General features: G+C 40.0%; 1 protein-coding gene across 2 annotated transcripts; it reads left to right on the forward strand.

Annotated features, from left to right (window-relative positions):
* Positions 1-416: 416 nt before the first annotated feature.
* On the forward strand, positions 417-10,344 carry caprin1b (cell cycle associated protein 1b). Of its 2 annotated transcripts, none has more exons than XM_003443970.5 (18): positions 417-575; positions 1,944-2,108; positions 2,231-2,293; positions 2,369-2,455; positions 2,556-2,794; positions 2,899-2,981; positions 5,437-5,610; positions 5,714-5,766; positions 5,854-5,937; positions 7,196-7,387; positions 7,462-7,570; positions 7,654-7,715; positions 7,793-7,885; positions 8,044-8,187; positions 8,848-9,001; positions 9,189-9,368; positions 9,559-9,665; positions 9,762-10,344. In XM_003443970.5, exons 2-18 carry the CDS (start codon positions 1,944-1,946, stop codon positions 9,846-9,848), a joined length of 2,076 nt encoding a protein of 691 aa, XP_003444018.1. In that variant the 5' UTR covers positions 417-575; the 3' UTR covers positions 9,849-10,344. The 2 variants fall into 2 exon arrangements, with proteins under 2 accessions (XP_003444018.1, XP_005450952.1); XM_005450895.4 differs by having other exon boundaries at positions 9,192-9,368.
* Positions 10,345-12,592: the final 2,248 nt, after the last annotated feature.

Consider the following 12,592-nt stretch of genomic DNA (forward strand, 5'->3'; position numbering starts at 1 on the left):
CAGGCCTCATCGTCATCTTACATATTTTAAATGTACACTTACATGATCGATATAACTTTAACCTGCTGCTATAAAGGATTGTACAGCAGGTGTGAGGTAGTGCTCAGAGTAGCAGTGGATAAACTGTACGAGGCACAGGGAAAGATACGATAGCCTAATCAAAGCTAATGATTGTGCAGATTTTCTGTCTGGAGGTTGGAGACAATTATGCCTGATCACAAATAGAAACTTCAAAAGTTTAATTGGCTCATAACTTTCCATTTATTTAAGTGATCAATTACTAATTTCTTAATGGCAAAGTCTGACTTTTTTAATTGTTTGCGTTAATTAAAACATATTTCTTTCGTGATTTTTCCGCGTATATATATTCAGGCATATCTTAGATAGCTAAAAACGGACCTTCGCCTTTATAAAGAGTTTCTTCTTCTTTCGAACCGTCTCAGTTGTCGGTGAGGCCGGCGGGGCGGATCCCACACAAGAGTGCAAGAGAAAAATAAAGCAACACAACAATAATAACAACTTGGCCTTTTCGTACTTTTCGCTGCCGAGCTCCCCTGTGGATATAAAACAGCAAGGTGGGTCATTCGGGAGCCGCTGTATCGAGGCAACGGGTCTCCCGGCGGCCGGCTGGTGGCTAGCACGCGCTGCTGTAGCTATCAGATGCTAAGTCGGTGGTGTGTGCTAACGGTAGTGCGGCCAAGGCCATTTTACCAAATCGAAGAGATGAGACCTGCAAGCTGGCCGTACTGCCGAGGAGGCTCAGACTTGCTAGCGAGTGGTATAGATTTACAGCCCGAGGTCTGAGGAAGCTATATTGACGGGGAGAAAGTGCGGGGTTAGAAAAATGATATCTCTCAAGGCTGCGCAGTTTGGATTAAAGTTAGCCAGTTGCTATTAGAAATTAGTTTTAGGGCCTAGGGTTTTTGTCTTGGAACACTTGCTGTGTTACGAAACTATAGCTAACTTCACTCTCACTTAAATTACAGCTATAATACATCATCATTTTTTTAAATGTATTAGATCTGCCGTGTTATTTGGGCCAGTTGCTCTAGTTATGTTATTCACCAGTGACCATATTTATTTTCGTGTATAGTATAGTTGACTGTTTTATGTATGCAACTTAAGTGTCAAGAATATACATCAGAAGCTTTACATTCTAAGCAGAATAGTTCGCTGTCTCTCCAGAGTACGCACAAGGAAAACTTAAAGCTTTCAGTTAACCTCTCAAATATACCCATCCAGCAGTTAGTACATCCAGACCCACCTTAGCATGCACCTGACGGTATCTCATGTAGTATAGGGACTGACAGGAACAGTCTTCTCAAAGAATTCAGTCGAAATTGTGAAGCACACTGCAAAAAGAAATCGAAATCTGCAGCTTCTCTACTCGTCATATTCTGATACTTTGTTGCCAGTTTTTTTTTTTTATCAGTTATTAATATATTAACCCTGGATATCTACTTATACAACTTCCAGTCAAGTCATCATGTTTATATTGTAAAAAAACAATCTACCACTTAAAATCTGTGCATTTTGCTGCTTGAAATTCATTGGAATAATGTATATGTCGTTATTTTTAAGGTAACATGAAGCCTAGATCTGCTGTGGCACTAAATGCTGAGTCAGGGGCCTGCTGTGGCTGAATCTATGTAATTCTTATTGGTGTAGGAAATTATCTGCAGTGATCCTGCTTAAGAGGATCTATTTGATTTGTCTTTTCAAAGGTTTTGAGCCAAATTAATAATTTAACCTAAGATGATTGTCAGGTTAATCATTAATAAAAGTGATCTTTAGCTGAAGCAAAACAATGACATGGTTCCCTGTGGTCCACAGATAGTTTTGAGTATTTTCCACTATACCCTTTTTTCTTTTCTGTTTTTTGAGTACATGAAAACATTTTTGTCACCAAAAGCTGAACTGTATGTAATACTTTCAATTCCTAGATGCCCTCAGCAATGAATGCAAACAGGACGGTGCAGTCTGCCAGCCCAGATGTGGGATCCGCTCCAGGGTCAATGGGCAATCTTGCACTTGGTGGACAGTCTGAAGTTTTGAAGCAAGTTCTTGTTGTTATTGAAAAGAAGGTGCGCAACATGGAGAAGAAAAAGGTGAGGACTATTGACCGGTTTGTTCCAGGTCTGCTTGACTAAACTTCATTTCTGACAATAACCAGTTCTCTACATTGTGGTCAAATTTTAAACTGTTTGTTGCATTTTGCATCTTGTTACAGAGCAAATTGGATGATTATGAAGTCAGGAAGAATAAAGGGGAGGGTCTCAATCAGGACCAGCTGGTGGGTACTTGGAAACAAAATCATTTTTAAAAGGAATGTAAAACTTGTGAAACATCTGTTCCTTCATCTTTTTAGGAAGCCCTCTCCAAGTACCAGGAAGTCATGAATAACTTGGAATTTGCCCGAGAGTTGCAAAAGACATTTGTCACATTGGGACAAGATGTAAGGTTGAGTTTTAGTTTTCTAGAAATGTTCATCAAAGATGTGTACAGCCTGGATTGTAAGAACTTGATCTTTTGTGGGTCATACGCATTATCCTCAGATCCAGAAAGTAGTGAAGAAGTCTGCAAGGAGGGAGCAGCTGCAGCGGGAGGAAGCTGAGCAAAGGAGGCTGAAGACGGTTCTGGAGCTGCAGTTCATCCTCGATCGGCTGGGTGATGAAACTGTGCGGCAGGACTTGAAGCAGGGAGTTGGTGGCTCACCACTGCTGACAGATGCAGACCTCGCAGCTTTTGATGAGTTCTACAAGCTAGTGGGGCCAGAACGTGACCAAAACATCAGGTTTGTCTAAGGCGATGATACAGAAAACTTGTGCCTAGTTTTGGGTTTTGTTTTCTTTTTCCCCATAACAAGCTGATTTTAAGCACTTATTTTTATCTGTGCAGGCTCGCTGATCAGTATGAAGATGCATCTGTTCACCTCTGGGACCTGCTGGAAGGGAAGGAGAAGGCTGTGGTTGGAACAACATGTAAGTCAAATTTTAACTCTGATTCATTTCCCTAGTAATCAACCATGGTGTATTATTTGGTCCCTTGGTTTCTGTATTGCTTTGGCCAATTAGCTGAAGCTTTTTATTTCTTCTTTTAGCCCTTTATAGAAAAGCAGTTCAGCTGATCACAGATGATATCCAGTAAATTAATACTTGAAATAATATAATTGCGTCCTTGCTAAAATTTATTGCAGAATTAAGGGGCGTCATTATTCAAGACAAACTGGCTTTATTTAGATGCCCAGCTGGCACTGAAAATTGTTGGCAGGACATTTTATCAGATGGATGGTGACACAACAGTCATCTGTAAGCTTTTTGTCACACTGAAGCTGGTCATAAGTAATCTGTCGCATACTTTGGGGGTAGTTGTCCGAATCTGGAGATCGCAAATCAATGCCGCCTGGTCAAAAGTTACTTAATACATTAATGACACGTGCGTGTAGTGTTTTTGTTAATGCAGCAATGTGAATAATCAAGGCTTGGGGCTATTGGCATTACTGCATTCTCAGCGGTCTGACCTGAGGCTTCGCACTACTGCATTCAGCTTGGGGGGCTGAGAGCTGTGGGCTTATCCTGACTCAGCAGTAGGGCAGGGTGCCAGCAGCCCTGTCGCCTGTGGTTCCACTAGTCAGATTTTTGGAGCCACATTAGGATACTGGTGACCCAGTTCATGGTGACACCTTTCAACCCTTTCCTGTCAGTCAGAGGTCTCGCGGAGAGTTGGGGTGAGATTGACCAAAGTGACAGCAGACTTTTTCACCTAAAGCATAAGGCAGAGAAAGAAGAGATACTGGACTGCTTTGGCTGAAGATCCAAAAGCATAAATGCATGAGTCATCTTGAAGTATGTTTTCTACCATTTTCAAGAAAATTATAGATCATGATTGGATTTATAATCTGATCAGTAAGCTCTTACCAAAATTGTTTCCAATGTATGGGCTTAGATTATTTTTAAACTTACATCAGTCTTCACATTGCCTTACTTTAAATCTATGAACTGAAAAATAACTTAAGACTGTAAGTTCCCTCATATGTGTGTATATATGTATGTATATGTGCAAAAAAAAAAATTCCATTTGGAGGCTGTTTTACAACAGTACCAGGGATACTTATATTGGCCTTTCTGTGCAGCATTTGTTTGTTCTCTGTGAGCTTATCTAGGTTCTCAGAGTCCTCTGGCATTCTTCCAGAGTCCAAAGACATGTCTGTTAAATAAATTAGTATATTATAAATTGGCCAGAGGTGTGAATGTGAGTATGAATGGTTGTCTTTCTGTGTTAGCCCTGCAGTGGGCTGGTGACCATGCCACAGTGTACCCTGCTTCTCATCTGACATCTGGGAGAGACTCCAGCCCACCACATGACCCAGAATTGGATAATTGGTTAAACATGTAAATGAAACATATTTATAGGAATATTATGCTATTTTTGTTACTGTTGTACCTGAAGAATATGACTGTATATGTATACAGCCAATGGGGTTGCATTTTTTTAATTTTTTTATTTTTTTCCCCATAGTGAAGTAGGGTAGGGGGAGGCTAAAACCTACTACTTTCATAAAAACCTGTTTACAACATGGCTCAGCAAAGTGTGGTTCATGGTGGTGTTAATTAATGTGGTTCTGGTACTAAAACCTTAGCTGCAGGGAATCATCTTTGTTTTTTGGGGTTTTTTTGTGAAATTCTTTTTATTGCAAATGTTTGTAGGCTTAGTCTGTATATGGTGTTGTAGAGACTAAAGGTGGAGTAGCACTGAATTCAACAGTTTTGAAAGTTGGACTTGGAAAATTACCAGAGCCCTACTGTGTCCAACTGAGGAAAGCTGGAGTACTAATGCCATTTTCTACCACATGGATCAACCTTTTTAAAGGGATTCACATTTAGAAATGATTAGATTGTGTTCTAGTCTTTGTAGAAAAGTTTGAATTTTGTACAGAATCTGAATTGTTTTTAAAATATAGCTTCTTATACACCTAGGGTACAAAGCAGATGTATCAGTTGCAATGTGTGCATTTGCCCACTATGCATCCACCACCATCTACATCGTGATTAAAAACATTGTTTATTTTGTAAAGCCATTTTAACCTTTAGATGGACAACAATGTCTCATACAGGAGCAGTTCTGAAAGTAATAATAAAAACACTGATCTTTGGCTTTGATTCCTGTGGAAGATGCAGGAGGAAAAACATTTTGAGGCTGTAGTCACTAAATTTGTGGCCTCTTTTTACTGATGAAATTCTTCAAATTTGCACATTTATTTGCAGAGAAAAAAAAAAAAAAGGACAAGTTTAGTGTAGGATGTAAAGCTAACATCACTGGTTCTAATACTGACACTTTGTTATTCGCGTGACTGCTCAATGTATGCTTTGATGGTTTGAGTTTCTGTTGAAATGCTGAATTTTATTTTATTTATTTTTTTGTCTCCCCCTCTGCTAGACAAGGCACTGAAAGAGACTTTGGACCAGGTTCTGCTGAGTGGGTACTTTGACCGGATTCCATCTCACCAAAATGGAGTGTGTGAGGAGGAAGAAGAAGAAGAGCCAGCTGCCGCCGCAGCACCTGCAGCAGTAGCTGAATCGTCAGAAGCAGAAGAGCAGACTGCCGATCCAGGTCTTGACCACTTTGTGATGTCTTGCCACTTAAAACGTCCTAACATAATTCAGCAATGAAGAAGTCATCACAGCATTCACTGAATAGTTTTTCCTTTTTACAGACACTGAAATAATTGAGGAATTCACAGAGCCCATTGCAGTTGAAACAACAGAGGTGAGAGCAAGTTTTTCTTCTCCATTAAAATCTGGGGAGTTTATTATATTTTCATCTTTGTGCTGATGTTTGCTTTATTACTTCCAGTTTGTAAACAGACAGTTCATTCCAGACGGCACATACAGCAGCAGTGAGAAGGAACAGGGAGATGAGTGGACCCGAGAAACAGAGGTATGATGTAATTATGAAGTAGATTTGAAAATTAATGAGCTGACTCAAAGCTAGTGATAGTAATTGAATGTTTGGAAAGAAAATGCATCTTCTGCTTGTACTTAAATCCCCACGAGTTAGATTTTTATAGTGTCTTCATTAAGTGTGTGTGCGGGGGGGGGTGTTGTTTTTATAAATTCTGGCTTCTGAAGCTGTTTCAAAACATCAGCAACATAACCATGAAACAGAATTTTATTTATTTTTTTTTTTTTAGAGAAGAAAAACAAAACTAGCTGCTGCTATCGCAGAAACTAACATTTTCATTCTCTCATAAGAGAGGAATCTTTCTGTACTTTATTTCAAAAACCTGGAAATTTGGGGATAAATATTGAAGAAGATTTAGGCAACCCTTGAAGTTTTTTTTAAATCCAGTCTATCGCATGTTTTGCTAAACTCCAAGAGTGGTGGTTGTGATGACAGCAGCCACACTTTTCTTCCAGTGCAGCTAAAGAAATGTTGTGCAACCTGTTTGCTAAATGGTTCAGTATGCAGTTACCTATACAGCTGTGTGGCGCTTTTGATTCCGATATAAGCAGTACATGATTAACAGTTTAACTCCTTTTTTACTCATTTGAGTTTGTGTGCTAATCCTGAAGCCAGTTATACTACACTTTTTTTTTTTTTTTTTTTTTTTTTTCCTTCCCCCCCATTAAAGACTTGATTAACCATCTATGATTCAGAATGGTGCAACTAGAAGTCGTTATCATTTCCAGGCTTTTTTCCCTTTTTGTCCCTGCTCAGTGTATTGGCATTCATTGGCACCTGCTGACAAAACTTTCTAAGAACTGGTTCTCAAGTGGGACAGTTTCTCTGTAGTCATCTGAAAACGAAACTAACAGATTAGTAAGGGGGGGGGAATCCGTCAGGGAGCAATAAATCTTTTTCACATCCGGGCTACTTCTATATATATACACTCTGACTTTGTCTACTTAAAGGTTGTCAAATCCGAATGCTTGTGACAAGTGTGCAACACACAGGGTTTTGTTTTTTAACTGAGGATATCCCATGACCCGGCTGCTTGATAAGAAAGTAGTTGTCGAGTCAGTGAAGTAATTGCAATGCTGGAAAGCTCAGATGACATTTTTGGTCTTAATCTTGGTTTACAAATCCTGATGTGAATACAAATGCATACAACTTTTAATGAGCATTAAACCACTTTTCAGTTGTTCTCCTTCAGTGCATTTCTCACTCACTTGTCCTGTCCTCCTTCCACTATCAGGCAGTTGCTGCCTTACAACAGCAGCAGCAGCAACCGCAGCAGCAGCCTGTGCAGCCTGCAGCGCCCCCTGTTGCCCTGGAGACCCACCCAATGAACTTGACGTCTCCTGCGCCTCCTACTGACCCCATGGCCAGGAAGCAGGTGGTGCAAGACTTAATGGCGCAGATGCAGGGAACGTACAACTTCATGCAGGTGTGGATTTAGTTGAAGGCACTGCTGTTTGTGTTTGGATGTTATAACTTGGTACTAATTACCTCTATTCTCAGGACTCCATGTTGGAGTTCGATGGACAGCCCATCGACCCAGCCATTGTATCGGCGCAGCCCATGAAACCTGCCCAAAACATGGAGGTGCCACAGATGGGGTGTCCTCCAGGTATGTTGTACCAAAGAGAAACACGGTCTTTATTTTATTTGTTTTAAGTTATGACGGGTCTGACAATGTTTAAATTGTCTTAGTTCATCCTGAGACCCGGCTATCACAACCCAACTCTGTTCCTGTTCAACCTGAGCCCACACAAGTAAGTATTTGAATACAAGCAAACATCCTGTAAGAAACTGTATGGAGAATGGGCTTAATTTCTACTCCTGTTTACAGGTTCCAATCGTATCTCCAACACCACCACCTATGTATCAGACCTCACACACACCAGATCCTCGACCCTCAGCAGAATCCATTGACCCCATCCAGGTAAATCGTGGTGGGACTTCAGTAAAACTTTAATTTTTAAACTCTTGATATATGGAGTAGTTTTTCCATTGAAAGGTGGGGAAGTGCTCATTGCAGTCAGGTGAAATTTTTCTGACCGTTTTTAATGTGATGTGTATTATGCCTCCCTTCCTCAACAGCCCTCCATGTCCTTGTCGGAGCAGCCTCCACCCTCCACAGTTCTCCCTCAGGCCTCACAGACGCCGGTGTTCCAGCCTGTTTCCAAAGCTCCTCACAGCAGTGGCATCAATGTCAACGCAGCACCATTCCAGTCCATGCAGACAGTAAGGCTTTGCTTCCTTTTGATTGTTTTTTGTGTTTTTGGAGGTATAAATATGAACTGCTCCTCATGTCATAAAATAGCCTGTGTTAAAACAATGTTGTTCTTTATGGCAATTTCATGGTTTACTCCATGTGGGGTTCTGCTTTGTTTCATGTATTCTACACATGTGCTATTTTTCCATGTGTTTGGTCCACTAGTTTTGTTAAACATTCACACATTTGTCAACTTTTTCATGCTGTTCAGCCAAATACAACAAACAAGCTGCTTTTTAGCATGCATGTGTGGAACGTGGTTGGATACCCTCAGTTGTGGTGTTGTAGTATTCGCAGTTCTCGTGCATCATGCAGCTGTTCCCCTTCCATGCTTGGAGTGTGATTAAAGCTACATTTTACTGAAATCTGGAGCATCAAGCCCATCATGTGGGAAAAGCAGCTGTTTGGAGCACAAAGTGCTCTTCACCACTGGAGTCACAACAGAAGTTCAGTAATGACTTACTCGGGTTGAGTCCTGAAGTGACCTTATCACATTGCGTTTAAAATAAGTTTATAGCAGAACAGTTGGAATCAACAAATGGGTAGGAGTGGACTTTACTCCTAATAACCATGTGACCTTTCCTCTGATTTTGGCTTCATAACAATGTGGGCTTTTGTTCGTCCCTCAGGTGTTCAACCTTAATGCCCCAGTCCCACCAGCTAATGAGGCTGAGGCTTTGAACCAGGCCAGCCAGTATCAAAACTACAATAACCAGGCCTTCAGCAGCCAGCCACAGCATCCAGTGGAGCAGACGGAGATGCAGCCAGAACAACTGCAATCGGGTGGGCAGACTTTAAATTTTGAGTTTTCCAGTCCTTTTTTTTTTTTTTTTTTTTTTTTTTTTTTTTGCCTCCTAGAGGCTTCATTGCAGTTAAACTTTTTAAATGCATGTTCTTGTTCAACTACAGACTGGCTTATTATGTTTTTGACCCCTTGCTATCTTGATTTATTTTTAATTTTTTTTTTTAGTAGTTGGTGCCTTCCATTCCCAGGACCAACCTGGAGGCCATCAACAGCCTTCCCAGCAGGGTCCAGGCTTTGGCAGGCAGGCTCAGTCCTTCTATAACAGCAGAGGCATGTCTCGTGGTGGACCTCGCAACGCCCGGGGCATGATCAATGGATACAGAGGCTCATCAAATGGTTTCCGAGGTATGATAACACTCTCAGCTGTAAGTTAGTTGTTTCACTTTGAAACAAGACTAAATATTTAATTATTTTTTTTATTTTTTTTTAAAGTTTAACAATACAGGTCTCTTTTATTACACATCTGTCTATAGAATGTGTATTTGGTAGCATGAGTTTCTCATGCATGAATTCTAATTTGTCTTTGTGTTTCCAGGTGGCTACGATGGTTATCGTGCTCCTTTCGCCAACACTCCAAACTCGGGATATGGACAAACTCAGTACAGCACACCTCGGGATTACTCAAATGGGAATTATCAGAGGGTATGAAAGAGGTGTTCAAACTGTACGTGATCTTTGTTGCTGTTTTGTTGTTACATTTCTAAAACATCCCTCTCCTTTTTGTTTTTTCTTTGTTAGGACGGTTACCAGCAGAACTACAAACGTGGAGCTGGCCAGGGACCCAGAGGAGTGTCAAGAGGCAGCACTCAAGCAATGCGATCCTGAAAAGGCCTTTTCATAATGACTGTGACTGATTAACTTGCACCACACTGAAAATCCAGAATTCGAGAATGCATTTGCCCCATCTCACTCATGCCCATTGTTTTTGTTTTTTCTTCTTCCCCTCTCGTCCATCTCTTAAATCAAAGTAATGCCTGCTTTGATATTTGGAAGTCATTTAAAGTTTCAAACGCAAGCTAAACTGTAAATCGATGATTTACATATGCCCTGTGTCTCAATCTTCCTGTAAACTTGAACGATTTCATAAGTTATGGGTTTTTTTTTAATTATATTAATTTTTTTTTTGTATTTAAAAATACACCTGCCACTGGTCCAATCCCTGGGAGGTTTTTTTTTTTTTTTTTTTTTTTTTTTTTTTTTCTTTCCCTGTTCTTTTCTGTAATTTTGGCTCCAAAAAAAGGCACTTACGTTCAACAAGCTCCCATTTCCTTGTTTGTAAATGGATGTTGCTTCAAGAGTTTCAATAAAGTTGTGTTGCATACCTGTGCTTCAGCCTTGAGTTTCTTGCTGTAGGGTAAATCTCATTTTACTTATGTTATTACTCCAAAGAGGTTGTTTCCAAAGGTAACACTAATGTAGTTGCAGGCATCTTTCTCAGTAGAAATTGTTTTAACCCAAAAAACACTGCACCAATAATTGGTCCACCCCAAGGATCATGTCCCCCGACACGGAGTAATATAGTGTACGGTGTTAAGTGCAAGTCCTGCTCAGTGTATTGGCATTCATTGGCACCTGCTGACAAAACTTTCTAAGAACTGGTTCTGAACTGGGACAGTTTCTCTATATTCATCTGAAAACGAAACGATAACCGATTAGTAAGGGGGAAAAAATCCCTCAGGGAGCAGAAAATCTTTTCACATCCGAGCTATTTCTATATAGATACTCTGGCTTTGTCTACTTAAAGGTTGTCTCATCCATGTTTGAGCACCACCCTGAGATGGTATGAATGCTTGTGACAAGTGTGCAACACACAGGGTTTTGTTTTTAACTGAGGATATCCCATGACTCGGTCTGCCTGACAAGAAAGAAGTTGTCGAGTCAGTGAAGTAATTGCAATGCTGGAAAGTTCAGATTACATTTTTGGTCTTAATCTGTGGTGTAGGATTGCAATGAGATATATACACACACACACACACACACACACACACACACACACACACACACACACACACACACACACACACACACACACACACACATACACACACACACACACACATATACACACATCGGGGAAACCAAAAAACCTCTGGCGAAGTGGATGGGGCAACACAACAGAAGAGCTAACTTGTCAGGGCAAGACTCCGCAGTCTATTTACACCTAGAGGCCAATGGACACTCTTTCAATGATGAGGATGTGCACATCCTGGATGGGGAGTCAAGGAGGCCAGTTAGGTGAAAAGGGAAAGACCATCTCTGAATCGAGGAGGGAGCCTAAGGTTGCATCTTTTGCCATCTTACAATGCTGTGATTGCAGCCATTCCCCAACTCTCTGTGAATGGTACTTATGGGCCTTGATCAGTGGTTGTTGATCAATGGTCATGACAATTTGCATATTAATGATCAAGGAAATGACCTCACAGCTCATTGTTCATTCGGTGGCCTGGTTTCAGTTATTCTGCAAATATGTAGTGTTTATAAGATTGGGGAAACCTGCAGTCAGCTGAAACTGAAGAAGTCACTTGGATGAGTGATGAAACGTTTCTCCCATTGAAAACGCTACGTCCAGATGAACAGAATCAACCTTTTGGGATTTACTTACCTGGATGATTGAGCATGCGTCAAGACATCTTTTTCTCAGTACAGACTTCTTATTTTAAAGATGACTGTAGTGAAAATTCAGTTTCATTGGCTCCCGTGACTCTTAACTTCACTTTTTATTGCTACCAAATATCTTGTCTGTACTGTTATCAGTCTAAGCATCTCTCCCTAAAAGGAAAAACTGAAAACATCTAGCTGGTTGCTCAGTGTGGGATGCAGCATCACCCTGTGGCCAGAGAGTAGACGCACTGTAGTGCCGTCCTGACATGGGGCAAAGCAAAACTAATTTTACACTATAAATTGCTGCTCTAATGTCTCACCAAGCTATTTTAAAACCCGTTTTGTCCATACTGAGTTCAATTGGTGACTTTGTAATAGACTTGGAAAAAAGGCGCTGTGTGATAGCCATCAGTCAAATATTTTCTCAAACTATTGAAAGGAAAAACTCCCCAAACACTTTACTTTAACGTGTTATAACAGTAGCTGTAGATAATTTTTTAATCTTAATTTTTAAATTTATTTTTAATTTCATTGATTCTCTCCCCGTATGATATGCTTTTCTTTGTGTATTCAATAAATATGTCAAAAAAACAAAAACAAAGCCTCACTTGCAAGTACATGTAGAGATTTAACCAAAATTATTACTAGAAGGCGAAGCTATTCAATAGAAAATATAAGAGGCCATCTTTTCGTTTTTATTTAATTTACATTTATTTGTCTTTTTAAATATAATACAAAGCATTTTGCTAAAAAAAAAAGTTGACAGGGATTTAAAGGTAACAGAAATTAGCAAAAATAAAAAATAATAATGAACAAATAAGTATTAAATATCCAATATCCTTGTCTTTACCATTGCTTTCAGAATAGACTAAAATGTGTGAGGCTTTTTATGAATGCTGACACACACACTTTGTTGAACTTTGCTCCAGTTGTAAAAGTTGTACGCTCAACACAGGAAACTTTTCAAA

Source organism: Oreochromis niloticus, linkage group LG7 (genome assembly GCF_001858045.2).
Source record: "Oreochromis niloticus isolate F11D_XX linkage group LG7, O_niloticus_UMD_NMBU, whole genome shotgun sequence".
Lineage (NCBI taxonomy): Eukaryota > Metazoa > Chordata > Actinopteri > Cichliformes > Cichlidae > Oreochromis > Oreochromis niloticus.

Bases quoted from the DNA above. Each gene is read 5' to 3' on its own strand.
- caprin1b (XM_003443970.5), top strand. From the start codon at position 1,944: ATGCCCTCAGCAATGAATGCAAACAGGACGGTGCAGTCTGCCAGCCCA. The intron at 2,456-2,555 runs GTAAGGTTGAGT...CATTATCCTCAG, and splicing joins TTGTCACATTGGGACAAGAT to ATCCAGAAAGTAGTGAAGAA. The intron at 7,716-7,792 runs GTAAGTATTTGA...TCCTGTTTACAG, and splicing joins TTCAACCTGAGCCCACACAA to GTTCCAATCGTATCTCCAAC.